Below are 26,832 nucleotides of genomic sequence, written 5' to 3'. Positions count from 1 at the left end.
TTTAAAGACTAGACCCAAATGCTGCATGGTAAGGAAAGTTAGGCTAGGTCTAAAATACGCCTCAAAGTCAATGACATCTGAAGGCATTACTAAAGGAATCAACAGCAGCTGGATTTATTTCTGCTAAATTAATTATCAACACTTCAACAAATCCTCACAGACTCCACAAGGGATATCTAGGGCTTCGGTCAGGGTCTGTAAATTCCACTCTAAATTGTAATTTCTACCTTGGTTGGTACAAACATCAGAATTACTGGTTTGTAAACCACTAGATCTACCACCACCACCACCACCCCCAAATTGTTTTTGAAGATGCTGACATCCCATCAGCCACTTTCCAGTCCACTTGCACTGAGGGAGCTTTCCCTAACAGCTTACACAGCACATAAGTAGTTCAGCTATCATTAGCTCATCTATCATCTCTGAGTTTCTTTCAGAGCTTTTATGAATATCACCCAGGCTTGAAAAGCTGTTATTGGTAAAACTGTCTATTTCCCTTAATGTTTTCTACTGAAACTTCAGATTTGAGACTTTCTTTAAGGAGACCTCTAAAAAGCAAAGTTTTGGCCTGTGAACTTTGAGAGTTCCTTCACTCTGAATAGACACATGAAAAAACTCACAGAATGGTGGGGTCAGGAGGGACCCCTGGAGCCCCCCCAGCCCAGCCCCTGCTTCAGCAGCTCTCCCAGAGCGGGCTGCACACAGGCACGTCCAGGGGGGTCTGAATGTCCCCAGAGCAGGAGACCCCACAGCCTCTCTGGGCAGCCTGTTCCCCTGCTCTGGCACCCTCACGGTAAAGAAGTTCTCCCTCCTGTTCAGGTGGGGCTCCCTGTGCTGCAGCTTGTGCCCGCTGCCCCGTGCCCTGTCGCTGGGCACCCCTGGCAAGGGCCTGGCCCCGTCCTCCTGACACTCGCCCTTGAGATGGTTGTAGACACCCATAAGGTGCCCTCTCAGTCTTCTCCTCTGCGGGCAAAACGGGCCCAGCTCCCTCAGCCTCTCCTCATCAGGGAGATGCTCCAGTCCCCTCATCACCAATTAATTCAGGGTGCTCTCCTACTACGGCCTCATTTCTTCTGTGTACTGCTCGTACTCCCCAATCTGCTCCTGAGCCTAGTCTTTGGTGGGTTCCTCGTTCCATAGTGAGCGGGTGTGGGTGTGAGCGTGCATACACACACGTATGTGTATATGTGGTAGTTTTTATGCCTTTTGTTAGTTGTTCATTAAAATCCTTTTTGTCATACTTTATGTTTTTTGGAGGGGTTTGCTTTTTTAACATTTAGTCTAACAAATGTCAGATTCCTCCTCATTCTGCTCACTGAAAAATTATTTCACATTTTTTTTAAGGATGCCCTTTACCCTACTTTGCTGTCCAAGCTCTGCTGACTTCTTTTACATTTTTTTTTTTTTCTTTCTGGAGAAGTGGAATACTTTCCCTTAAAGAGACAAATGATGTCTTTCTTGTCACTTGTAGTTCTTGTCACCTGCAAAGCTTTCACTCATTTAGCCATTCGGTTTAGCTTCATTTTATCCATTTTTTTCATTTGTACAAAGAGTTAATGCTAACTTTTGGGGCGTTAACACTTGAAATTTTGTTCGTTCTGAAACTATAAGTAGCAGCCAGTGTTAAAAATAGTTGAAGAATGGGAAATACTACTTTAATCAAACAATTTTTTATCTATTTATTAGAACTGTATTAACAGCCTTTATAAAGAAAAAATAAAATTCTTCCTTTCTAAACAAAATTTCCTTTCCTGTGCACTATTTAAAAAAAAAATTAGCAGCAGTAAAGGAATTAATTTTGCAGACAATGCTACTGATGGTTCAGAAACACTCATTTTTCTCCAAAAAGAATCTTACAGATCAAATCCCGGCTACATAAAATAGAAACCTACGGCAGCAGTTTGCTGAAACATGGAATTACTCATTCTACCTGACAAATGGTACACATAGATATATCCTCCCATCTTACAGATTTTACAAATTCAGCTTAAGACACATGGAACAAATAAACAGCTATCATAACAAAGAAGCCAAGAGAATAAAAACTGACTAGTTACAGGAAAATAAAGGAGGCAACTTACAGAAGGACTTGCAAGGGGAGTGAGAACTACTGAATACTTTAATACTTAGATCCATTTTAAGGAAACAAACACACAAAGCCTACTTGCTACTTTGTTATCTTACAGTACACTTCAAAGAATGAACAAACTAAAGTGGGAATGGCAAATCTGCAATAGTAATAGCAAATGCACATAGCGATTTTCATCAAAGAACCTCAAGACATTTTAAAATTTCACAGATCGAAACAGTAAGATGATCAAAAATGAGATGACTATGCCAGGATACATAAATCACTAGCAGAGCTCAGGTACCTTGCTTCTCTTCTGATGTGCAAAATCTATGCCCTGACATACCTGTGCTTCCACAAAAGCATGTTTTTGGTAGTCGGCTCTAAAATGCCATGCAGCAATGCAGTCACCACAAAAAGGCAGCAAGGCATGCTGCCTCCCCCATGAGGGGACTTTCTGTAGATTTTTAAGGTGTTTCCTTCATTTAATTAGTATCACTTGTATGCTCTTCTTCCAACTGAACATGCAGCAACACCACACACCTTGAACCACCACTTGCCAGGCTGATACAGTTCAAAATTAGTTAACGGTAATTCCTGATTGCTTCACTTGGCAGTGCTAACTTAAATGTTCTAAAGTAAGTAAAAAAATAATTTAAAATTGACATAATGCTAAATAAACTAGTTTGATATCCATAATAAGAAATCTCTCAACCATTTGGCTGATGAGAAAGGCATCTTGTGCTTCTCAAAAGCACAGTGTTAACTATGTTAGTAAGTGAAAGATGCAAACCCCCTGGTAATTATGCAAATAATATTCCCCATTATAAATCTTCAGCTCCTCATTAGGTTGAGGCCACAAAACCCTTATCTCTCCTGCACAACATTAAGAATCCAGGGGTTTCAGGCATAACACTAAAGCTGTACCTTGATCATAACTCCTCTCCGTTTTCCTTTGTTCTGATAATTTAAAATGACAAAATACTAAACATTTGTTTACCATACTGTAATTATTCTTCAACAGTAATGTTACCATGGAGGTGAAAGAGCACTGGGAAACATCCGCAAAAGGTACTAATACTGAGGTGTATTTTGGTGAAATTTGTTTGGTTTTAAATTGTGATTTGGAAAAATAAAATGGGCAATAGATCTTTAATTACAGAGCATAGATAACACTACTGCTTATTGAAGCGATTGGTTTTCTATGTTACCAACCAATAAACCATAGAAAGCTTTGATTTTATTTCAGCTAGAGGGCCAAAGAAATATTTACATTTATATAGTTGCTCACATAAGCAACCAAGTTAATTTTCACAGCCATGCTTGCCTGAGTGTTTTATACTTTTTTCTTGAAAATACCAATTTGTTTACTGTTTATACTCAAGTAATTAAAAAAAAAGGAAGGTATATTCATACCTCAAAGAAAAATGATAATTGTTACAAAGAAGAGTCAATACAGACTCAATGCAGCAAGCATCTGCCAAATATAAGAAGTTATAAATCTGCCAGACATCTGAAATGGACTGAAATATATATAGTGACAGTTTTCAGGGAAAAACAGCCAGCCATATTTTACAACTTCCTTGCCAGGAAGTTTTTATACATCAGCTCTAATGAAATACGATTCTTGGATACAGAATTTTTCACTAAGCTGGTTCCAAGGTTTGAGACAATCACTAGAAGTTAAGACTTTTTGTTGTTTTCTAGCACATAAGACTAAAAGACCAATACTTTTTTAATTCTTATTGTCAGCCAGATTTCCAGCCCAGAAATATAATGGACTTCCTTTAAATATGATGTAATTTATTTCTGGAAAAGTTCTCTTGTATTCTGTAACTTCTTAATACAGAATAGCCAATTTGGTAGGTAGACCTAGACTATCATACTGCTCTTCCACCCTCTGGAAAAAAAGACATTTAACATTATCCACACACAAGAAGTTGTACTATATTTGTACCTTCAGAAAGGTTAGGCTCTTTCTAATCAGGTATTCCCAAGACAGGGACATTTGACCAAAAAAAAGAAATAAAATGGCATACAATTTACTAGTAATAAAGAAAAAAATATAAGAAGAGATCTGCTCTCCTATCAATAATTTGAAACAAGTCTGAAGTCATGGTTGCTTGAAAATTCTGAGTTTCCATAAAAGTTTTGAAACTTACAAATCGCTGTGCCTTCTGACGCTCCTCTTCTGTCGCAGCTCTCTCTCGAAGAATGGCTCGAGTCAAATGTTCATTAGAAGAAATCCTTTCTCGCTCCAGGAGTTTGCCAAACTCATCACGGACATACATTTGTTCTTGTTTCAATCTACAGAAGGTGGAGGGAAATATAGATTGAAGGTATATTTTCCATGTGAGTTTAGAAGGACATAGGCACAGTCATTTTAAAAGCAGTCACTGTACACCTAAATACAAATATTTGCTAAAAATTCCAAAAGTTTCAGATTGAAGTGTCAAAATCAGAATACACAAAAGCTACAAGCCTTAGTATCACTAAGTCATATAAAATACAACTTATTCAAGAGCTTTATGAAAATATATTTTTAAGTAACAAGAATATGCATGGAGCTCTGTTTGTAGATTGGTTTTGCAGTGTTTTTAAGGTACCCTTTTCCCAGGAAAATCCTCTCCCCACCATCTGGTGGGCACCCAATTTCCAGGTAAGAGCTCCACTCTTTTGCAATGGGATAATGCTTTCCTACCTCTGGACACACCGTAAACTCAAATACTGCATCTATTCAGCAAACTGCAAAAAGATTGAACCACCATAATAAACCTTTCCCAGCAATCTGAGAAGATGAGATCAAAATAGCTATTGAACTTGTTACAACAGAGTTAATAAAAGCAACTCCAGTCCGAGAAAATTCTCAACATTTGTACGTCACAAAACATAAATACATTTGAAATATTCACTATAGTACTCAATATAAGCACACCATATCTAACTTAAACAATTTATTATTTGTGTATTTTCGTTGAACTAATAAAACTCATCTGTTGCTTGTATGTTGTGACACTGAACAGAGAGTCAGCATTAGGGAACTCAGAATAGTAACAGCAGTATGAAACACCAGTTTTGAAATAGATTTTTGAAAGAATGATGGAGAGGAAGCTTAAGTATTCTCAGTGCATTTATACATTGTCAAGGGAGATTCAGAGAACAAATCATAATGAGTAGGGTCACTTTGTAAAAGGTACTAGCATTATAGTACATTAGATTCTTCCCCAGGGAAAACATTTAAGTGAGGTGGGGAGGAAAAAAGACAATTACAAGATGTATTGCTTCTGTGCTCAGATACAATCCTCTGAAACGCAGCAACCAACTGGGAATCTTTATAAAAAGTTTATTAAGCAGCATCTTCAATTACTTTAGAAAAAAAGTCAGATTACGCAGACATGGACCAAATTCCATTAAGTGATTTCCCAAGGTCCCCCAAATTATTCCAGCAGCATTGATATAACAAATCCTTCACACAATCAACGGTGCAGTCAAAACTGCAAACTGCAGTCAAAACACTGGTTGTCTTTTCCATTGGAGAAATCATGTTTTGTCTAAAATGAAAAAAAAAGTGTCAAAATAGAAGTCTCAGAAGCTTTTTCTTGTGAGACACAGCAGAAAAGGCACTTAGCATTCCCTGAGACTGAAGTAAGCGCCGCCTTCATCCTTTCTGGATTTTACTTCCCACAAACGGCTTTCCCCTAAAAACGTCTCTTCTTTATGTATACTGTATCTAGCAAAGTGAAAAAAAAAATAAAAATCAGACAACGTCTGAAAAAGGCTGCCAGAGACTTCCACCTTAGAATCTCTCCAAAATTTTAAAAAACCACTTAGATGTTTACATCTAATTCTTGCCAAATCATTCACGTATTTGACATGAGCTTAGTCAGTCTTTCTCAAGTCGTCTCCTTCTTGCCTCTGGAATTATGAACCTTCATGAGATCACCTGTCAACCTCTATTGCAAAAAGAAGAAAGTCAGTCTTCCTAACACTAAAAAATAATGGGCTCCTAATGTCAAGATAAACTCTTTGATGGCTTAACCTGACCGCTGTTACATTCAGCTTCCCTGCTAAGTACACTACAGAGGGACAGGATGTTCTTTTCTACTTTTGCCAAAACTCCGCATGTCCTTTACTGCAACTTGCTACAAGACAATGACCCAGAATCTCATCTATGTTCACGAGCCACCTGACTCCTTACCCTACAGTGAGCCATTAAAAAGCTTTTCATCAGAAGCACTGACATCCCACAGAATTAACAGATACCACCACAGCCGAGGGTACAGCCATACCAGTGACAGAAGGGATGGCTATATAATGCTGTTTCCCAAAAGCAGAGAATTAAGGGCAAGACTTGCTATTTCGACCTTAACCAGCCCATTTAAAATTAGTCTAGGTATCTCAAAACTGCTTTGGAGCCAGTCCAGTTCCGAGTATCTTCTTGGCCATGAACAGCTGCATCCTACCACAGCAAGACAGAAAAGGATGAGGATAAGACACCCAAAAATGGCACCTATAAACACCTATGTAACCCTACACATGATCTTATAAGTTACTGGTTTCTGAGGACACTACGTGACAAAAATCCCAGAAAAAGGATCCTGTGCCATCCTTTGTTGGCAATCTCATCTCACTGTCATTGCCAAACCAATCCTCCGAGGAACTTCCATCACAACAGAGTAACTGGTAGGGGTGCAGGGAAAGTCTCTAACTCCCACCTTTGGTAATACAAATTACTATCTGCTCACCTCCTTTCCCCCACTCCACCTGTAAAATGATATAACTAAACAGTTAGGCGATGTGTTCTTTCCTCATATACAAAGACAAAACCCAGTATTTAATATTAGCTTGCTCATTGATACCAATATGTGAAATATTTACATCACAAATCAAAAGATTTTACCTTCATTAATAGTTCTGCAAATTCAGTTATTGTAGCTACAGATAGCTCCTATTCCTTAATGTGATGTTCCTCAATCTTCAAAAATGTACTTATAATGGTTTAAAAGTCAGCATAAATATCCAAACACAAAACTGTAAGCATTTACCAGGTCACCGGGTAGTTAACAGTCTTGCAGCTAAGCAGTAATACCTTGCATAAACTGATCAACTTCATGCAAAACAACAACTAAAAGAAAAGAAAAAAACAACCAAAAAAAAACCAAACACCAAAAAAACCCAAAACACCCCCACCCAAACTACCACCACTACAACCCCCCTTGTCAAAAAACAACACCCCCCAAAACTAAATCTTACCACTGTCACTATTCCACCTGCAAGGCTATAGTAGAAAATCACTTTCCGGAGATTTTGGAGATGAAAAGAACATTCCTGACTCAATTTATACTTGCCCCATTTAAACGCAGGGGGCACACTTTGGGAAAAAATACCATTTTAAGATAACACCCTTGTTCAATGTTCCATCTTCCATTTTTCACACAAAAAAAATAATCTACACTTTCAGGCTTTTATAAGAAAAGTTTCTCTGATCAATCCATCAGCTCTTCCCTGCAGCTGTTGCAGAACTACTTGATCCATTTCCAGACAATTTCACTGTGGTGATTAACTAATGCTTTCCAGGTTTTTTATTCTGCAAAATATTCGATAGTTTATTAGCAGAAGTACCTTGCACTTCCATACCACTTACCAGGTAGGAGTCAATCATTTATTTCCTCACATACAGCACCCTAACTTTTTTTTTTGCAAAAGTTTCAGTAAATTTTGTACCACACACATCTTTCAGAAATGAAAATATAAACATCAGTTCCAAGACTGCTTTCCGAGAAGTCCCATTACTGACCACTTTCCAGACTAAGAATCTGCATTCATCGTTCACAACAAATCGCCGCCTCCTCCAGTTTAACCAGTAATTTTCTAAAGCTGCCAGTGTTTCAGTAGCCATTGACAAGATTAGGCTTACTACACTGTTGTTGTTTTAAAGAAGATATGTTTAAAGAACATTTTGTTATGGAGGGGAAATCAACTTATTTATTCCCTGCTGCTACTTCCCTTTAGTAAATATTTTTTGTCTCTTATTTTCCATTCCTTTCTATGTCAGCAGCAGATCATCTCTTTGACATTCATTAGAACTTTGCCACTAATTTTACTTCAACAGTTCCAGAGATGTCTGGATTGCTTTGTATTCCCACAAAAACCTTCTTCAATAAGTCAAAACACATACAAACAAACCCAAAGAAACACAAACAAAACAAAAAAACAACCAAACAAAACCCCACAAAACCAAAACACCCCCATCCATTTCATTTTAAACATAAAGAAAAGCAAAGCTTCCACTTGACTTTCATCAATTCTCATTTTGACTTCTTGGCTTCCTTTGGACCCCCACCTTTTGGAATAAAGCTTTCTTTGCTGGTCCATATGCCTGCATGCTTATCTTGTGGAACATCTGATCAGTTGCAATCTTTTTTGAAGACAGCTATTCACCAAGCAATGCTTGGGAGCTCTTTCCTACAGGTCTTTTCATGTTGTTTGGCCAGAGAGTTTTCACAGCTTTGCCTTTTCAGTTCTTTGAATTTGTCATTTGTCTTTGAATTTCCAACTCTCCTCTACGTAAAAAGTTTATCAGCTCTTCATTTCAATTAGCTTAACTAGATGCCTCCTTTCATCAGGGTATATTTGCTGGTATCACAAAGTAAATCTGCAATTTACATGCTCATCTCCAGAAGCAAAAGCTTTCTCCTTCACTGGAGGCTAGCTACAAGCCCGAGTAGTTCCCTGCAGTACTGTGTCTCTAAGCTCAAAGGCTGGGCGATGCCTGCATGTTCAGCTTTGCCAATGTGTCTAAGAGTAGGTTTATTAAACTTCAAGACACCCAGGTCACCTCAGTGAAGGCAAGCTGTAAAGCAAACATTTTGCTGATTTTTTTCCCTACAATTTAGGCTAAAAAGGTACTTGTTTTATGTGCATAAAAAACATCCAAGGCTGTCTTGCTTATAGCAGCACCTTAAAGAAAAAATTTAGTCTTTGGTATCTACTCTAATCCTTGTTTCCATGATCAGGAATGTATCTGATCACACCTACAGAAAAAAATGTAACTAGCAAACTTCCTGAAGCACCCACTAAACTTCTTCATTTGGGGCAATTTTGATTCACAAAGAAGTCCTAAATAGCCACCTCAACTGATTTAAATTCACAAGAGTTTTAACAAAATAAGTAGGATTTTTAAATAATTTTCATTTATTTGAGTTACATAATTGGGTGGCTTGTAGGAGCTTAATGAAACAAACACAAGGCAGATACGTGCTGATCACAAACATTTGCTTGCATCAACTTACAGTAGTTTTCTTCCTTGACATTACAAATTCATTTTACTGGCATTCAGCATGTACTGCAGCTGAATAAAGGCAAACATCAGCTAAGTCTACAGTATTAAATTAAATTATCTAGCCAAAACTAAAAAAATAGATGCACATCTGCAATTTCTAAGGAGTTAAACAGCACAACTTGTCAGTACTGTCCACTACTCCAAGAATCTCATATGAACCACTTAAACATTTTTAATTACAAGAAATATAAAGGCACAATATAATCGTTCTCACTTTTAAGCACAAAACTCAAGTTAACAGACAAGAAATGTTATGCATTACACTGATCATTTACACAGAAAGAAAGTGTTTTAAAAAAAGGTGCTGAAACAGCAGCGCTGCTGGCTATATGTTTTTCTACACAGTTGAATAAAATACTACTAAATAATGATGAAACACAGTTTCAAGAATTGTACGGTGCATTACAGTAGCCAATTTAATGAAATACAGGATGCAGTGCTATCACTTTTCCATAGTGCTATTTGAAAATACACATAAAGCATTAATAAGAACCTCTATGTACTAAAGTTTGGATTAACACTTCACAGTATTTCATGTTCTCAGCTGTTTTATAGCACACAATCACACACAAAAAGCAACAACTCCTGCCTTTCTACAGCACTGTCTTTTAGGGCTTCAACACTCTGAGGTATGAAGAAAATTTATGTACGTGTACTTCTTGTAATTTAGTAAACAAACAGCTAATGAATAAGTTACTTATCTTATTACTGCTAAAGCTTCTGGCACTCAAGTTCTACGTCGTAACTTCTTTCACCCATCCTTTAAATGCTTGATGATTGTCTCTTTATTAAAAGAGAAGTGCAGTCCACAGCTCCCTCAGAATCATGCAGTCATTTGGGCTGGAAGGGACCTTGTGTGATCATCTAGTTCAAACTCCCTGTTCAAGCAGAGTCAGCTAGAGCAGGCTGCCTGGGACAGTGTTCAGTTGGGCTCTGAATCCCTCCACAGATGAAGACTTCACAAACTTTCAGGGCAACTCCCGTGTTTGATCATCTTCACAGTGTTCTCTGCTGTTCAGATGGAATTTCACGTGTTTCAGTTTCTTGTCCTAATCCCTAGATCTTCTTGAAAATGCCCTTCTTGAAAACATGAGTGACATTTGCTTTTTCTCAGTCTTCAGGAACCTCTTCTGATCACCATGACCCTTCAAGGATAACTGAGAGTGGCCTCACAATGACATCAGCCAGCTAGCTCCCTCAGCACTTTTGGGTGCAACTCATCAGACCCCATGGAACTTGCTCAAAGTTCAGTCTGTTTAAGCATTCCTAACTTGCTACTCCTCCAGCTGTTCTCCAGACCTTCCCTCTGGTCCCATGGTGCTGAGATTCCTGAAAACCAGCCTTAACAGTAAAGGCAGAAGAAGAAAAGGCAAAGGAGGCATCAGAGTATCTCCACCTTCTCCATTTCCTTTATAACCAGGCACTCTGCTTCATTTAGCAGTTGTCCAAGCTTACCCCAGTCTTCCTTTGGCTGTTGATTTTACCACTATATTCTGATATTCATATTTAAACACAAAGACATCCCTACGTATTCATAGATCTATCTGCTGAAAGATAACTAAAAGTAATGAAGTATTTACAGTAAGTAAGACAAAAGCAAAAATAAATAGCAAAATCAAAGATTTTGTTTATGTGAACATGAATTTTACAGACTGAAGACAGGAAAATGTTCAATGAAGTTCAGGAACACAGGCACACAACCTAGTACACACGTAGTTCAGTTTCTAGCTTGTTCAGTGGTACTTCAAAAGCTAGTCTTATCTTAGAAGTAAGGGTAGATCCTTACAGTCAATGACTGACATAATTAACCTACTGGACACGCTTCTTGTAATAATGATACTTCAACATACTCCTATCAGCTCCCATGCCTGTTCTAGAAATCTGTTTTTAGTACAACCCAAACTTCTGAAAATTAGAATTGAAAAACATGTCAGTGAATACCTAAAACACTTCCTAAGCATTTTTGTGCTAAGATACAAAAATTCATTTGTTATATATGTTTTAATAAAAGTATGTTTTGCAAGTGGAAAATGAGGTCATCTCCTGTCTACAGATACTCTAAACATAGAAAAAATTTGGGCATTAAAATGGGGGGGGAGTGGCAGGGAGAGCTTTTTTCAGAAGAAAATAAGTTCTATTGGCTAAAACTGGATGCACCTTTGTACTGATAATCCTCACAGCACTGCAAACATCCTGCTTACCACAAAACAGAAAATAAAAATGCCCTGCCTGAAGCTCTTATTGCCTTTAAAGACTGGACTTAAGAGCTTAGCTACAGGATAAAAAAATTACTAAATTTCCTCTGAAATGAATGCTGTGACAGTTATGAAGATTATCTATTTGAATAAAAAAACTGAACCCAGACCCTCTCTGGAGAAAATTCATAGACTCAGGTAATTCCCATCTCATTGGTGACAGCAGCCCCTTGGAGTCACTCAGAGCAGAATGCTATTACATGCATTAAAATTACTGAACACAATAAGCAGACCTAAATATATGAAGTTCACATTTTCCTTAAAAAAACCCAAACCACCAACCAGAAGTATGATTAAACATTGTTGTCACAGAGGGGAAAAAATCCTGGGGGAAACTGTAACAGGCTAGGTAAATCCTGATACATTAGCAAGCAAAGATTTATGGATCTCAGAACAAACAGAGGCATAGTAAAAATTTTGTAATTTTTGTTATCACATTTTAGGTTCCACTACAAGACAAATTTTGGACTGTTTTATTCCTGAAGTCGCTTTAATCAAAATAATGTTTGCAGTACACTCCACCTATATTAAATTCTGTTAAAACTGAACACAAAACCTAGATTATTCTCACAGAGCAATCTCGCATCGGCAGACAGATGAGAAGAATTTTGAAAGATGCTCTCATATATATTGAGCGCACCCTCATCAAGTTTGCTGTGAACTGCAGTCGACACACAGGAGGGAAGGGATGCCGTCCAGAGGGACCCTGACAGACCTGAGAGGTGGGCCCGTGCAAACCTCATCAAGTTCAAGGCCAAGTGCAAGGTCCTGCACCTGGGTCGGGGCAATCCCAAGGACAAAGACAGGCTGGGCGGAGAATGGATTGAGAGCAGCCCTGGGGAGAAGGACTTGGGGGTGCTGGTGGACGAGAAGCTCAGCGTGGCCCGGCAAGGTGCGCTCGCAGCCCAGCAAGCCAACCGAGCCCTGGGCTGCACCAAGAGCAGCGTGGCCAGCAGGACCAGGGAGGGGATTCTGCCCCTCTGCTCCGCTCTGCTGAGACCCCCCTGCAGCGCTGCCTCTGCTCTGGGGTCCTCAGCACAAGGAGGGCACGGGCCTGTTGGAGCGAGCCCAGAGGAGCCCATGGAGATGATCGGGGGCTGGAGCACCTCTGCTAGGAAGCCGGGCTGAGGGAGTTGGGGCTGTTCAGCCTGGAGAAGAGAAGGCTCCGGGGAGACCTTAGAGCACTTGCCAGTACCTAAAGGGGCTGACAAGAAACCTGGAAAGGGACTTTTTGCAAGGGCCTGTAGTAACAGGACAAGGAGGAATGGTTTTAAGCTGAAAGAGGGCAGATTTAGATATTAGCAAGAACTTGTTTAGTGTGAGGGTGGTGAGATGGGAGGTTGCTCAGAGCAGCTGTGGGTGCCCCACCCCTGGCAGTGTTCCAGGCCAGGCTGGACGGGGCTTGGAGCAACCTGGGCTGGTGGAAGGTGTCCCTGCCCCTGGCAAGGAATGGAACTAGGTGGTCTTTAAGGTCCGTTCCAACCCAAACCATTCTGTGATTCTATATAAGCCAATTCCTTTTTACGTCTATATCTTTTGAGATGTGTGCAGGACAGACAGAAACAAAATCTAAGTTATACAGATAATTAAAACATCTGTCCAAACCACGTTCAAAAGCAGATCTTCAGATGTAAGCTCAATGGGAAATATTTGATTTCAAGCAGAATAACCTTTTTGCTTCAGCATTCCTATTTTTTTTATTTATATCTTTTTTTCCTGTAGAAACAGTGAATGTGAGATTCTAGGCGGCATTTGTTATTATACGGCTTTTGAACTACCTATGAACACACCAAATGCAACATTAGTTAAAAGAAAATCTGCATGTGAATACACCAAATGTTTCAGAGCATTACCTGAGACAGCCTGAAATGCTTACCCCACATCTCCGGGAGGAAGAAATTAATTAAATTATGGCATTTTCCCAAGCTAGTGCTACTGATTTAGCCCCAACTTGAACAAAGAACAGTTGAAATATCATGGCAGTGATGCTGTACTGTACACTGTCACTGAACAAAGAGGCTACAGGTGAGAGCACCCAGCCAGCATAGAACAGTCATCAATTATGGTTGACCATCACAAGCACCATGAAAAAAACCAAATAATAATGATCTCAGTCACTTAGTTCATCTTGGTCATTTACTGCTGTTGACAGTAGAGGAAAAGTCAATTTTCCTAAATTAATGCATATTAAGGAATAAATTGAATAAATTTATATTTTAAAACTTTGTTAGAAAGTTGCTCTTCAGGTTTTCAGAATTTTGTATTTTCTGTATGTATCAGTTTAATTACTTCTATTCAAGTAAAAGTACTGATAAATAATAACATAAAAAATACCAAAACCCCAACAAAAATAATTCCTTAATTAAGTAATGACATTTAATAACTGACAAACACCATATTGGGTCCAATAAAGTCACTGAAGTCAAAATACACAGCTAGCTCCATTCTCCAATACTTGCGCAGCATAACTAGAAATTTAAGAAACAAACAAGAAAGCATCTCTGATGGGACTAGCAGTCTGTTTTCTGTATCTCTTAAGAAATGCAAAAATACATTCCAAAACAAGGCATGATAAAACTCGGATTCGATCTGAAAAAAATTCCATCATTTTCAGATCCATCTTTCATACGGCTTCAAGACAAAAAAACATTAATTTTACTTATGTCATGGTACTGTAATCTTACACAGCATGACCCATGTTAGCCACACTAACAAGATGAATAATTTAATTCTCAGTCCAGGAGAACTCACTCTGTTTACTTCAAAATATCCATTTCTGTCATTCTTTAATAACACCTGCAGATGTGAAAGATTATCATTAAGGGAAAAGCACCTTTTAATTCACAGAGAACAGCAACACACTGAGAAATGTTAAAAAAAAAAAGTTTTGTGCTTTGATGGCCACTACACACTTTGTCCACTACAGGGAAAATCATCCTTTCCTCTTCCCTGTAAAAATGTAGAAAAATCTAAAATCTTCAAAGTTGGAAATGATCCTTAAGTATGAACTCCATGTAAGACGTAAAACTAACACATTTCAGTATGAAAAAAAAAAATGTATCTATATGCTTTCTTACGAGGTTTGGGTTTTTTAATTAATGTTAATTTTAGCCAGCTTCTTTCATGATCTCTGAACACTTACATTTCTACACGATACCTCCTCAATTCAAAAAGCTTACACTGACTAAAAAATAAGAGTATGCTATGTTTACAGTGGAAACCATTCATCAGAGGTTTTGCTTAGTTTGACACAAGCAAGTTTGTTAATGCATTCTGACAGACTTGCATAACATCCAAAAATGTTTTCAACAATGCAGTTTAGGCCATGATTCAATATTAATGAATGAATAACGTTTCTGAGTATCAAGTTTCAATATTTAATGAGAGAACGCTGAATGTGCCACAGAAAGCTGTGGTTGAAAATCACTGTAGCTGACAAGGGTTTTAAAAAGATGCGAGAGACATCACAAAAACAACTTTAACCTGAACTGAAGTCTGAAGTGTGACATGGATATTTCTCCTACTCCATTCCTAGTAACTGATTATTCACCTGACTGCAAAGTCAGAAAAATTTTCTAAAGTTCATCTGCCTCTGCAAAACACAGTTAAGAAAAGAGATATAGAAAGACTATTTGAAAAGGAATGTCATTCTAAGACTCCTGTGAACAAAAACACAACACAAAAATTATTCTGAGTTGAAATTACTTCCTGCACTTTTTAGACACAAAAAAATTTACTATTTACATAAGACTTTGCATACTACAGCTGAAATGAGCTACTCCTAACACTAGTAACAGCCACATTTCCAAAAAATCTGTCCTAAAAGTACACTTCTAAACCAAATTTTTCAAATTATGCATGTGTTAACAGAAAATATAAATTTTAATGCACCATAAACCTACAGTGTAAAAAGGACACACTTTGCCTTCAACTTCTCTGCACTCATATTGCTCACATATCCCAAATAGAAAAAATGTAAATTTTTTTCTTCCAATTTCCTTTGTTCTTATAACAAAGCTTTAAGTGAAATGTATTTTAAATGCTACATGTGGTGGCATCACACCACCTGTGTGTGGGGCAGGAGGTAGAATGTAAAATGTTGCTAAAAATCATCTATGGGAAAGCGGTTGTAAATTTACAACTAGAATTTAATTTCCTGAACTTATGTTCTAACCAAGTGGGTTTTAAACACATCTACATATTGAACAAATCTTCCATTAAGTACAAGAGAGTTAGGACCAGTAAAAGGGCCGTTTCCCTCCGCGCTCTCCTGGAGCAGTCGGCTGCTCCGGGCGCGGACGGGCTGTTCCCTGGGTAAAAGCTGCCGGACGGCCGGGCCCAGCGCCTGGTGGGGACCGGAGTGACATCCCGCTGGCGGCCGGGCACAGGGGCTGTTCCCCAGGGACCAGGGCTGGGGCCAGCCCTGCCGGGTACCTGCACGGCGCTCGGGGCGAGGGGACGGAGCGCGCCCTCAGCCCGCCTGCGGGTGACACCCGGCCGGGGGGCGCCGATGTGCCGGGGGCAGGGGGCTCTGAGGGGGCTGGGCAGGCCGGGCCGAGGGGCCGAGGCCGAGTGTGTGAGGGGCTGGGGGCTGGGGGCAGGGGGCTGGGAACTGCCCGGGGGAAAGGGCCGGGGGGGCTGGGCACAGCCGCTGGGCAGGAGCCCCCAGCGTGCCCAGGTGGCCAAGGGGGCCAGCAGCGCCCTGGCCGCTGTCAGAAGCGCTGTGGCCGGCAGGGCCGGGGCAGTGCCCGTCCCCCTGTGCTGGGCACCGCTGCGGCCGCCCCTCGGGGCCTGGGCTCAGGGTCGGGCCCCTCAGGGCAGGGGGGACGCAGAGGGGCTGGAGCGTGTCCAGAGCCGGGCAGGGGCTGGGGCAGGGGCTGGGGGGGGGCGGCGGGGGGAGCTGGGGTGGTCAGCCTGGAGAGGGGGGGCTCAGGGGCACCTTCTCGCTCTCCAAAAGTACCTGAAAGGAGGTCGTAGCGAGGTGCGGGTCAGGCTCTTCTCCAAAGTAACAAGCAACAGCACAAGATGAAAACTAGGGGAGGCTTAGATTGGATATTAGGAAAAATGTCTTCACGGAGAGGGTGGTCAAGTGTTGGAACACGCCCAGGGAGGCGGTGGAGTCAGTGTCCCTGGAAGTGTTCAAAAATCACGTAGATGGGGTGCTCATGGACATGGTTGAGTGGTGGACTTGGCAGATCTGTGTTAATGGTTGGACTCAATGGTCTTGAAGGTCTTTTCCAACCTAAATGATTCTACGATTCTAAGAGAAAAGCAGCATGAGAAACCTGAAATGCTAAAAAATGCAGGGATATAGAATGAAAAAAGGAAGGTCGTCAAACCCAGATTTGCAATCATTTTGGGAGTGCTTAGTCCAAAACCATTCAATCCTGACTACACGGATCCCAATTGCTATGCACTTTATAAAGCACAACACGCACAATGAAAATTCTTTGATAAATTCACTACCAATGATCAAGAGCACTCATGATTATGGTGTATGCAGCAAGAGAGAAAAGATCAAAGGTAGCAATAACACTTGCAATCCCTGTCCCATCCAACCCTTTTAATTAACACAACATGTCCTATATACCAGCAGGCTCCAAAAAAAAGAGCCCTCCAATTCTAACCTGATGTACTCCAGACCTAGTGACTGGCTTCCCCCCGTACTCCATAAGCAAAGTGCAACGTCTGAAATCATCCCAACTGATTAGCCTCGGCTATAACACAGAAGTCAGCGACCTCCCACAGCTCACAGTGAGTTAAAATAAATGGCAAGAAGGAAAAGAGAGGCCAAGTTACACATTCTGGATATGGGTTGGTGTAGGTCTTTTTGTCCTCTGATGAGAGCTAGCAGCATCTCTCGAATTTGCAGATTAAATATTACAAAACCAAATACAAACAACATCTGTTTCATGTCGGGGGGGGTTGGCCTATCTACCTCAAGCTGCATACCATAATCTGAGTAAGATTTTCCTAGTGTCTTACACTTTAATACTGTTAGTTTCCTAACCTTGCACTTCATTTTATTAAATTTAACAAGAATTCCAGCTCCAGTACTTCGTTCCATATCCACTTATTCCTCATGGTGACCCATTACTCCTTAATTCTGGCCATGCATGTATATAAATCACTGCTTCATTCATTAGAAATATTACTGAAAACATAAAAGTTATTCCAAAATTGATCCCTAAGCAGCAAGTAATCTTCTCCCATAATGCTAACTCCTTCCTCCAATATCACAGAATGGTTTGGGTTGGAAAGGGACCTTCAAGGTGACTTAGTTCCAGCCCCTCTGCTGTAGGCAGGGACACCTCCCACCAGCCCAGGTTGCTCCAGGCCCATCCAGCCTGGCCTTGAGCACTGCCAGGGATGGGGCAGCCACAGCTTCCCTGGGCAGCCTGTGCCAGTGCCTCACCATCCTCACAGTAAAGAATTTCTTCCTAATATCTATTCTAAATCTACCCTCCCCATCTATAATCCTTTACATGCTTGCCGTTGGTCAGTCCCAAATTATCTTAAAATTCATACATTAGTTTTGGACATCTCCAGTACCAATAACAAGGAAGACAAGGAGGCATCAAGTGCTTTGCTTGACTCTTCAGGCTGAAGTCTGTTATGCAACCCAAGAACACACTAAACTCAATACAAATTATCTTTGTTAAAGACTATGTTCCACCTTGCCCCCCTTAACCATTTCTTTCCATTCTCTCAATTACCCCCTACTTCAAAAGTGGTACTTCTCAAATTACCCATAACGAGTCCAAGTAATAACATTCAGCTGAACATACTCATTCATTTCCTTTTTCCAGCTGCCTTACAGCCTCAGCATAACATTTGTGAATTGAAAAATCTTTGCTAATGGCCATGTTATTTTATGTGCCAGTTCTTGATCAAAAGATCAAAGACACTAATTTCAAAAGTCGTAATTACATACAGCTCTTCAATTTATCAACAATACTTCCACAGACAGCTTGTTAATACACATTGCAATATGGACACTGACTCTTGTCAGTCCGATGGCTGCTCACACCATCTAGAAGATAGTTGTTTTGACTTTCTTCATTAAGATACTTGGGGGTTTTTTTAGGGAGTTGCTGGGTATTGAGAGGAAGGGTGATTAGGAGGGAGGGAAGGTTCTTTGAGGGGATTTTGTAATTATACTTCATAAAGCCACTCTTTTTAAAATATGTGCATATAGATCAGTATTATATAAAGACAGAATAGATGAACAAATTTCTACCTTTATGCCAGCGGCATGCAGAGAACCTAAGTCAGAATAGTAAAACTGTTCTACATAATTTGTATATGTATTTAGTTAAGACTTTTCCCGATATCCACCTAACTCCACTTGAAATTACTTTTGAACTTAATATCACTCCTCTTGGGATCTGCAAAGGCAGTCATGAAATTACGACAACATTAATTATCTGTTAAAATGAAGTGACAGTTACAGGTTTTTTTATTATTAAGTGTTTCTCTGCTATGTCTACTCATTTGCTACTTTTCAAAATGAAAGATCGCAGCGGTTTGAAAGCAAAGTTTTGCTTAAAATTGCTAGGGGGGAATGGTTTCCCTCCTCCCTACTTGAATTTAAATCTATGAAGCAGTATTTTTTTTTTAATGCTCTCTCCAAACAAGCTCACTGACTTCAAATCATTTTCTCATCTCTCCTAGAACTTGGTATACAAGTTGTCAGGTGAGATGCCAAGTTTTAAAATTAAAGTGAAAAGTAATCCCTTGAAAATTGGGGTTTATAAAGGTAGGAGAGAATTGGAGCACTGCTTCCTCCAATTTCCACTTCCTGTCATCAAGATTCATCTCCTTATATACTGAGAACTAGACATACCGTATTAATGGGGAGTCAACCAGTAACAGAAATCTCGGAGAGTAAACCACTGCCAAATACTGATTTTTCTTCCCAGAAAACAGGTAAGTAAGGTAAAATGGGCTTCTAAGATAGCTTGCTGTTTCTAAATTCTCAACCTCATAAGCAGCATGGTTGCAAGCTTTTTTTTTTTGCTTCCTTGGCATTCTGCAGGTGAGATCGTGCACTAAACTCCTATGGTTTTAAAAAGAGTACAATGCAACCCAATTCAGAAGACGACTTATGCTTCCATAATAGAATCAGGTTTTCAACAGATGGCTGTCGAAAGAGGCATCAGTTACAACACCTCACCTGATCACAGTACTTATTTTATAGGTAAATCTCTGCTTGAATCCAGAATGTCTTCACACTTAATCTTGGCATCTTCCCTTGCCTGCAGAGGGATAGTTTTGATGCAGCCTGACCCTCCTTATGCCCTCTTTTCCTGTGACAGACCAGTATTAGCCCATAACCCTCCAGCCCTATGGAAGAATAAGTTCACTTCTAAATCTTTTGCTGTGTGTGAGATCAGGCAAGGGAAACTTCTGCTGTGAGAAAGGTAAAAAAAAGCATTTGAGATGGCATGACCAGGAAAGGGGAATAGGAGGAACTCAGCCTGTGGAAGTGATCCTAATACTTGCTGCTGTATCCATGCGTGTTCCCCAGCCCTGAGGCTGAAGTAGCCTTTTGTGCATTCAAAGGAATTAGGTTTTACTTTTTCATATTTTTATAAAATCAGCTATACACACCAAACTTGAATGCTTTGGTAAATGAATAGCCCTCACCACTGCCTGGCATTACCTGATTTTACACTCCAGAAAAGCCTTCTCTACAATCTTACCCAATTACTATTTTAAGTCTTCTCTCTACCAACTATACACCTTCAGACAGGGAAGGAGAGAGTCATGCATACATACCTGTCAATTCAGAGACGGAAGGCCCTTATCAGACGTCACATTAGCCTTTCTTTCTAGTTTATATGCAATTTAGGACTTAACCTGTTTATCACTATAAAATATCCAAGTTTTGCTCTCTCAAATCAATAGCTAGGCTTTCTTCTGATACACTGCATGTCATACTAGAAAAAGGTTATGCTTCCCAGCATTTACAGAAGACAAGTCATACCACATATAAAGGTGTATAAACAAAGATAGAATACTTATCCATAGACTACATAAATATGGCACTACTGACAACAATACTTCAAAAATATACCTTTTCACTCCCGGAGTGTGTAACTTACCCCCCACCCTGCCCCCAAGAATGACAAAAATTCCCTCTAAAAGCAGTTTCTCTCAATTGTTTTTTTAAAAGTTCCTTGAATCTCTCTCTGCAACACTTACTTCACAGAAACCTTGTCAGAGAGAGGATGAGCAGAAGAGGCAAGCTTTGGTGCAAGTCTGTTGGCCCAACTCTTGCATTCCTAAATGTGATTATCAATTGGGTAATATCTCTAGCCATTATTTTTTTTTAAAACAGTATGGTTACAAATGCCAGAAGATATTAAACTCTTATTTTTGACCTATCAGAAGTCAAAACAGTTATAATCTCTTTTACTGCTTCAAAGTATTTCCAGCTTTCTATCCTACAGTCAACAGTAAAGAAGATGTAATTTTCCAGACTGTTTTCACACTTAATCTAAACACTATCAAGAGGTCCCTGTGGCAGAAAACTATTACAACTATTTTCAAACAAAGTAGCTTTTTGTCCCCCATGAGAAGAATACTGCAAGAAAAAAACAGGTCTCCCAATTCAACACAGCTAATTACCCGGCAAAATATAATAATTTAGGAAGAAAATAAGTCTACTTCGAAAAAGTTCTCGCCACATTTAGTGCACTACCCATATGAATTGAAGACACATTAATATACTTTTTATAAATTTACCTCCGTAAAATATAAAATGAGTATTGTAAATAAATCAATCATTTTATTTTTCCTGATGTTCTCCAGACCTATGCCAGTAAACTAGAATAAACATGTTATTAAAGCAGAAATCAATAGTAAGCTTTAAAATATACAGTAGCACAAAGAGGTCAAGCCCTAGTATTGATTTTATTATAACATTTTTGGTGTGTAGATTCCCAAAGGGTTCTTCTCTAATATTGTTCTTCATTCTTCTCTCACTTTACATTTTCACTGGTGAATTTGTTATTCTCTTATGCAAAAGCTGTCTACTCCAAGAAGTTTTCAAAGACCTTGTCATATATGCAATGTACTGCTGAGACATGACAAAAAAAGGTCGGGGGAAGCACTCAAGACACATCAAAGTATCAATTAAACCATAAAGTAAATTGCAGTTATACAGGGACCCTTCCCTAAGCACAACAAAACAACATACAAAGAAGCTAATGGCTGCAATCTAATAACCCACCACTGCAAGACACCTTCACAAACGAGTGTGTACTTATTCCTAAAAGCTGATTTAGAGTTTAGAAAGGTTTCCTTCAGACTGATGAGGACATTTAGGAATACAGAGGTTGCAATAAGTTATCCAGCTAATGACAGATAAAATACCACACCATATGGAGCCCAACTAGTCAAGCAGAACAGGCTCCAGCAATTCATTACCAAGGAATGTTTGAAAATCTATCATCTGTATTGCTGAAGAAAAGCATTTTTCATGTGGCTTTCAAGACATCACAGGAGACGATGCAGTCGAAACAGAGAACAGCCTAAGAGTTATCAACAGCCATCACAGAATCACAGAAAAGTTTGGGTTGGAGAGGACCTTTAACAATCATCTAACTCTAACACCACCCCCCCCCGCAATGAGCAGGGAAATCTGCAACTAGATCAGGTTGCTGAGAGCCCTGTCCAACCTGACCTTGCACATTTCCAGGGACGGGGCATCAACCACCTAACCGGGCAACCTGTGCCAGTGTCTCACCACCCTCATCACAAAACATTTCTTCCTTATGTCCAATCTACAACCTTCCTCATTCAATTTAAAACTGTTGCCCCTTGTCCTGTCTCTACAGGCCCTGGGTAGCAAAGCCCTCTCAAGTCTGTTTTATAAGCCCCCTTTGTATATCAAATGACCACAGCAAGGTCGCCCTGGAGCCTTCCCTTCTCCAGGCTGAACAACCCAAACTCTCTCAGCCCATCTTCCTAAAAGAGGCACTCCAGCCCTCTGACCATGTTTGTGGCCCTCCTCTGACCTGCTCTAACAGGTCTGTGTCTTTGTTGTTCTGCTAATTGGCTTTTTGGTGACCATACCAGAAAATAAGCAAAGCCAACACAGGGAAGGGATAATGGGGATCCCAACAGGCGACCACTAGAAGGCCCAGAAAGCTGGGCAAGGACTAAGGCTACAAAATGCAGGCTTGTACCTGTAGCACAAGGTAGTTAGGAGACACTGTAACACTCCTGAGGCTGCAGGTAATAATAGTTCTCTTCTGGTTCTACTGGTTAAAATCATTAATGTCCAGATACCCAGCATCTCCCATCCACTGACAGTTACCGCCCATGCAATTCCCTTCACAAGGGATCCGAATGTGTCCCATTCAGTTTCAGATGAAGTCACCTGGAGAAGTTAAAACATGTTCCTCAAATCAAGCTAACCCATGTCCATGATCTTAATTTCAACAGAAGTAATCCTGCAGGGTTGAGACTGTCTAAATAGACATTTTAAGAAAGGTTTAAGATACACTGTGAAAATTCTACATACATCAGATCCTTTTTAATAAGATTTTGAGCAACAGTTGCATAATGCTCAGTGCTAGTCCTAATAATTTTCTACTTTTGTCACGCCTTAAACAATTTTAGAGCAGAACTAGCAACAGATTTACTTAAGGGCCACCAAACCAAACAAAAGGCTACTTTTAAGCCTTTCCCTGTCTTAGAATTCCTCCTTACACTAGTACTTTTCCCCTAAGAAACAAAATGCTAGAATCACAGGAGATATGATACAGGAGAATACAAGCACAGTTAAACACAGGAAAACCAATCATCTGGGCATCTTGGGACAGCCATACATCAACAAACTGCACAGGGACATCTATTTGGCATACTAACAAAATTACATGCATGTATGTATTGAAGACTTGAACAAAATAAAGTTTCTGCAATATTGAAGGGTCTGTCACGCACAGCATTTTGTAAAAACACCTCATTCTACATATAATTAATATTTGCCATGTGCCAAAGCATATAGAAAAAGTGGAAGCTAGGAAACACTTGCCAAGAAAGAGAGACTGAAAATCCACAAATATAATTAGTCTAAGCTAAACGATTAGCAAAGTAAGACTGAAATTTCCCTGATTTTCAAGGGGGGAAAAAAGGTAAATAATCATTCATGAATGTTCAATTTCTATGGGAAATCACATCCTTCATTTGCCTTTTGTATATGTTTTAGTGGAGAAATTCAGCAGTTTGATGAGGTTGACAGTAGCTAAAATTTTATCATTATGCTGATGATAAAGGCTGTTGTTCACTTTTGCTTTTTCAAAATATCTTTTCTTCTGGTTGTGCCTTTCAAAAGGCAAAGTCTTTATAAACAAAAAGATGTACTGAGCACCATCAGTAAAGTATTATGGACATCAACAAATTAACAGTTTTATATTCAAGAACTGTCGCGACTGAGGGAAGACGCAGTCACTCAATATGAGTCATCAGCAGACTTCCCTCCGTCGTGACAAATGGTGCCCGAACAGGGACCCTAGAGAGGGCTGAACCTTGAGAGCCACAGTTCGACGGAGATTTGGGTACCGGTCCTGAAAGTAGCGCAGGAGGCAGAAGGGCACAGTCCCCGCGCCCGGGAGCGCCTACAGAGGGTCCTGCCGGCCACGCGTCGCCGAAGTCTCGCAAAGGCTGCAACAGCGCTGACGAAGGTATGGAGAGACAAGCGACGTACAGTTCACTCATATTGAGTGACTGTGTCTTCCCTCCGTCGCAACAAAGAACAAAGTTAGGGTATGTAGTAGGTAAACTTCAGCCCAGTTTAGAAATTAAAGATGGGAGAAGGAAAATCATCTACTTCCCCCCTGTCTGTTCTCTAGAGCCATAACATAAAAAAATTTTACTTATTGGGAAATTAGAGAAAATGCTAAGTATTTGCTGAGTTTATTCAGAACAAGCACAGAAAAGCAAAATGAAGTTATTAGTGTATACATAGATTCAGACACTCAGGTTAACAGTGATAGTGCAACAGTTTCAGTACCATGTTCTGGCAGTAAGAGGTCAACCAGAGCAAACCAGGCAGACAATCTCACAACTGATTATTTCTTGCCAATAAACCCATTTAACCTGATTCTATTTCTTTTTATTCCAAATGTGCATTTTGTGATCCCTAGTGCTAGTTTACTACTTCTGTATTGTCCCAGACCATATCTACTGGTCCACCTAGTTGTGCAGATTTCTTTGCAGAACTCGATGGAGCAGATGCATCTTGCTGACCAGAGGCAGCTTCTCACTGCTGAAGTTCATGAGCCATGGCACCATCTGGTATGTTGCAGGCCACCTCCGTGCTATCAGAAGAAATGCTTCCAATTACTTCAATAGGATCAGCTATTTCAGACTCCTTCATCACCAACATCAACAAAACTATTAAAATAGAAGAGTTCAACAGCTGTGATAAGACACTGCATAATAATCTACATCTGTAAGACTATACCTCAGGAGGAAACCTAAACTCTTTCTATTACAACACTGCAAAGTAATTTAAGAACTTTGTTAAAAAAACAAACTACATCAACAATTACTATTTATCACCTATCACTATTGCCAAATTCAAGTTCTGGTGCCTATACTCTCATTTTTTAGCATGTATTTCACAGACAGCAAAAGCCTGCTTCTTCAGTAGGTCTGAAGGGACCATGCACACAAACAGTATGTCAAGCAGAACAGACTCCAGCAATTCTCAGTAACAAACAAGAAAATGTATCTTTTAAAAAAAAAATCACCCCCAGAAAGCTTTTCAAAGATGCTGAAAGCAACAAAATCTGTGTGGTTTGTTGAACCATTAAGGTACAAACATACTGTTTTCAGTTAATACAAAACTTTATAATGAGTGGAGTCTCTCCATAACACTACAATGATATGGAATATTTTTAGGAGGTCCTGGTAGGTACTGACATGAAATGGAAAACAGACTACAGGAATACTAAAGCTGTATTTTCTCTAGGAGGAAAAGGCACATGACTCTTTCCTCTTCTGTTCAGAGGATTAAGCTCTCCAGTATTACCAGCTGTAACAATAATAGTATCATTGCTATAATTGCTGTAATACTGACAAGAGTTATAATCCTCAAGGTAACATACACGTTGTAAGACTGTAGCTCCGACACATTAACTTGTCACATCTACTAATGCAGTCACTGCAAATTCTGTTGCAATCAAATAATAATCAAATTATTTTTTCTAAATGAAAAAAACTTTTAAGAGAAAACATTTCAAATGTTCAGAAACCAAAGTGAGAAACAATCGTTGGGCTGAGTAAAGGAGTAAGCTAGAATCAACTTTTATTCTCCAGTGGGGTTTGTGGTCAATATGATTTTATTAGGAAACAAGATGGAGTTAACACATTCCTCTTTTTCCACAACCGAATGGAGAGCCTAAGAATACCCAGACAAGTCAGACTAAAGGTCCAACATACTCATATAACCCATCTCCACCACTAGCCAGCAGACACATGAGAAAAATGTAAGACACAAAACAAGTGGAAACCCTGCCTTCCTGTACAGCTTTGCTTGTTTCTGAGAATAAATCTTGCTTCCTAAGATGATGGAAAGTTTAAAAAAAAAAAAAAAAAAACAAAACACACGACTATATATAGCAACTGCATTCACCCAGTCTATCCGACTACGCAGGTATATTCCCAGTGGGCAATCAGCCAAAAGGCAGCTTTATCAAAGCATTTCCAAGAATGTTTTTCCGTTAGTTGGACTCCAAAAAACAGCCAGTGAGATAAGGTGATGTCCTGGGCCACAACAGTCAAACACTGAGGACTGCAGCCACTAGTAATGCTCAAATTTCCATCGACAGACTAGAAGCCACACACATTCTCCTGGCAGTAGCTATTAACCTTCAGATCAACTCACAATGTTTCCACCACCTCTACATGGACTTTCAAATTCTAGAAGGAAATCCTCTAAAGATTCATTACTTGTGGTGAAATTTAAGTTCCCAGGGAGCCTCCTGGCTTTCATCCTACTCTCTTATAGCCAGAAGTTTAGGCAAGCTTCTTATCCTCAGCAAAGAAACATACAGGTTTGCAACCATATTCAATCACACACACACAAAAGAAATGTACATACATGAAGAAGCACACAGAAATAATATGAAAGACCAGTGGGCATACCATTT

At 39.7% G+C, this 26,832-nt stretch overlaps 1 protein-coding gene and 1 long non-coding RNA gene across 3 annotated transcripts in view; one reads left to right on the top strand and one right to left on the bottom strand.

Moving 5' to 3' along the window:
- Nucleotides 1–26,285, top strand: part of LOC308066318 — a 230,422-nt gene extending 204,137 nt beyond the window's left edge. Inside the window, exon 2 of the long non-coding RNA XR_013929134.1 lies at nt 16,777–26,285. This is a non-coding gene — a long non-coding RNA (uncharacterized lncRNA). The remainder of the gene's footprint in view (nt 1–16,776) is intronic.
- Nucleotides 1–26,832, bottom strand: part of CHCHD3 (coiled-coil-helix-coiled-coil-helix domain containing 3) — a 164,178-nt gene that overhangs the window by 105,191 nt on the left and 32,155 nt on the right. For both annotated transcript variants that reach the window (XM_080393445.1, XM_080393444.1), the window contains exon 4: nt 4,231–4,375. In XM_080393445.1, the coding sequence (XP_080249571.1) occupies nt 4,231–4,375 (145 nt within the window). The remainder of the gene's footprint in view (nt 1–4,230; nt 4,376–26,832) is intronic.

This window comes from Falco punctatus, assembly GCF_963210335.1.
Source record: "Falco punctatus genome assembly, chromosome: 6".
Lineage (NCBI taxonomy): Eukaryota > Metazoa > Chordata > Aves > Falconiformes > Falconidae > Falco > Falco punctatus.
The sequence above is the reverse complement of the archived record's forward strand: the minus strand, read 5'-3'. Positions and strand labels throughout refer to the sequence as shown.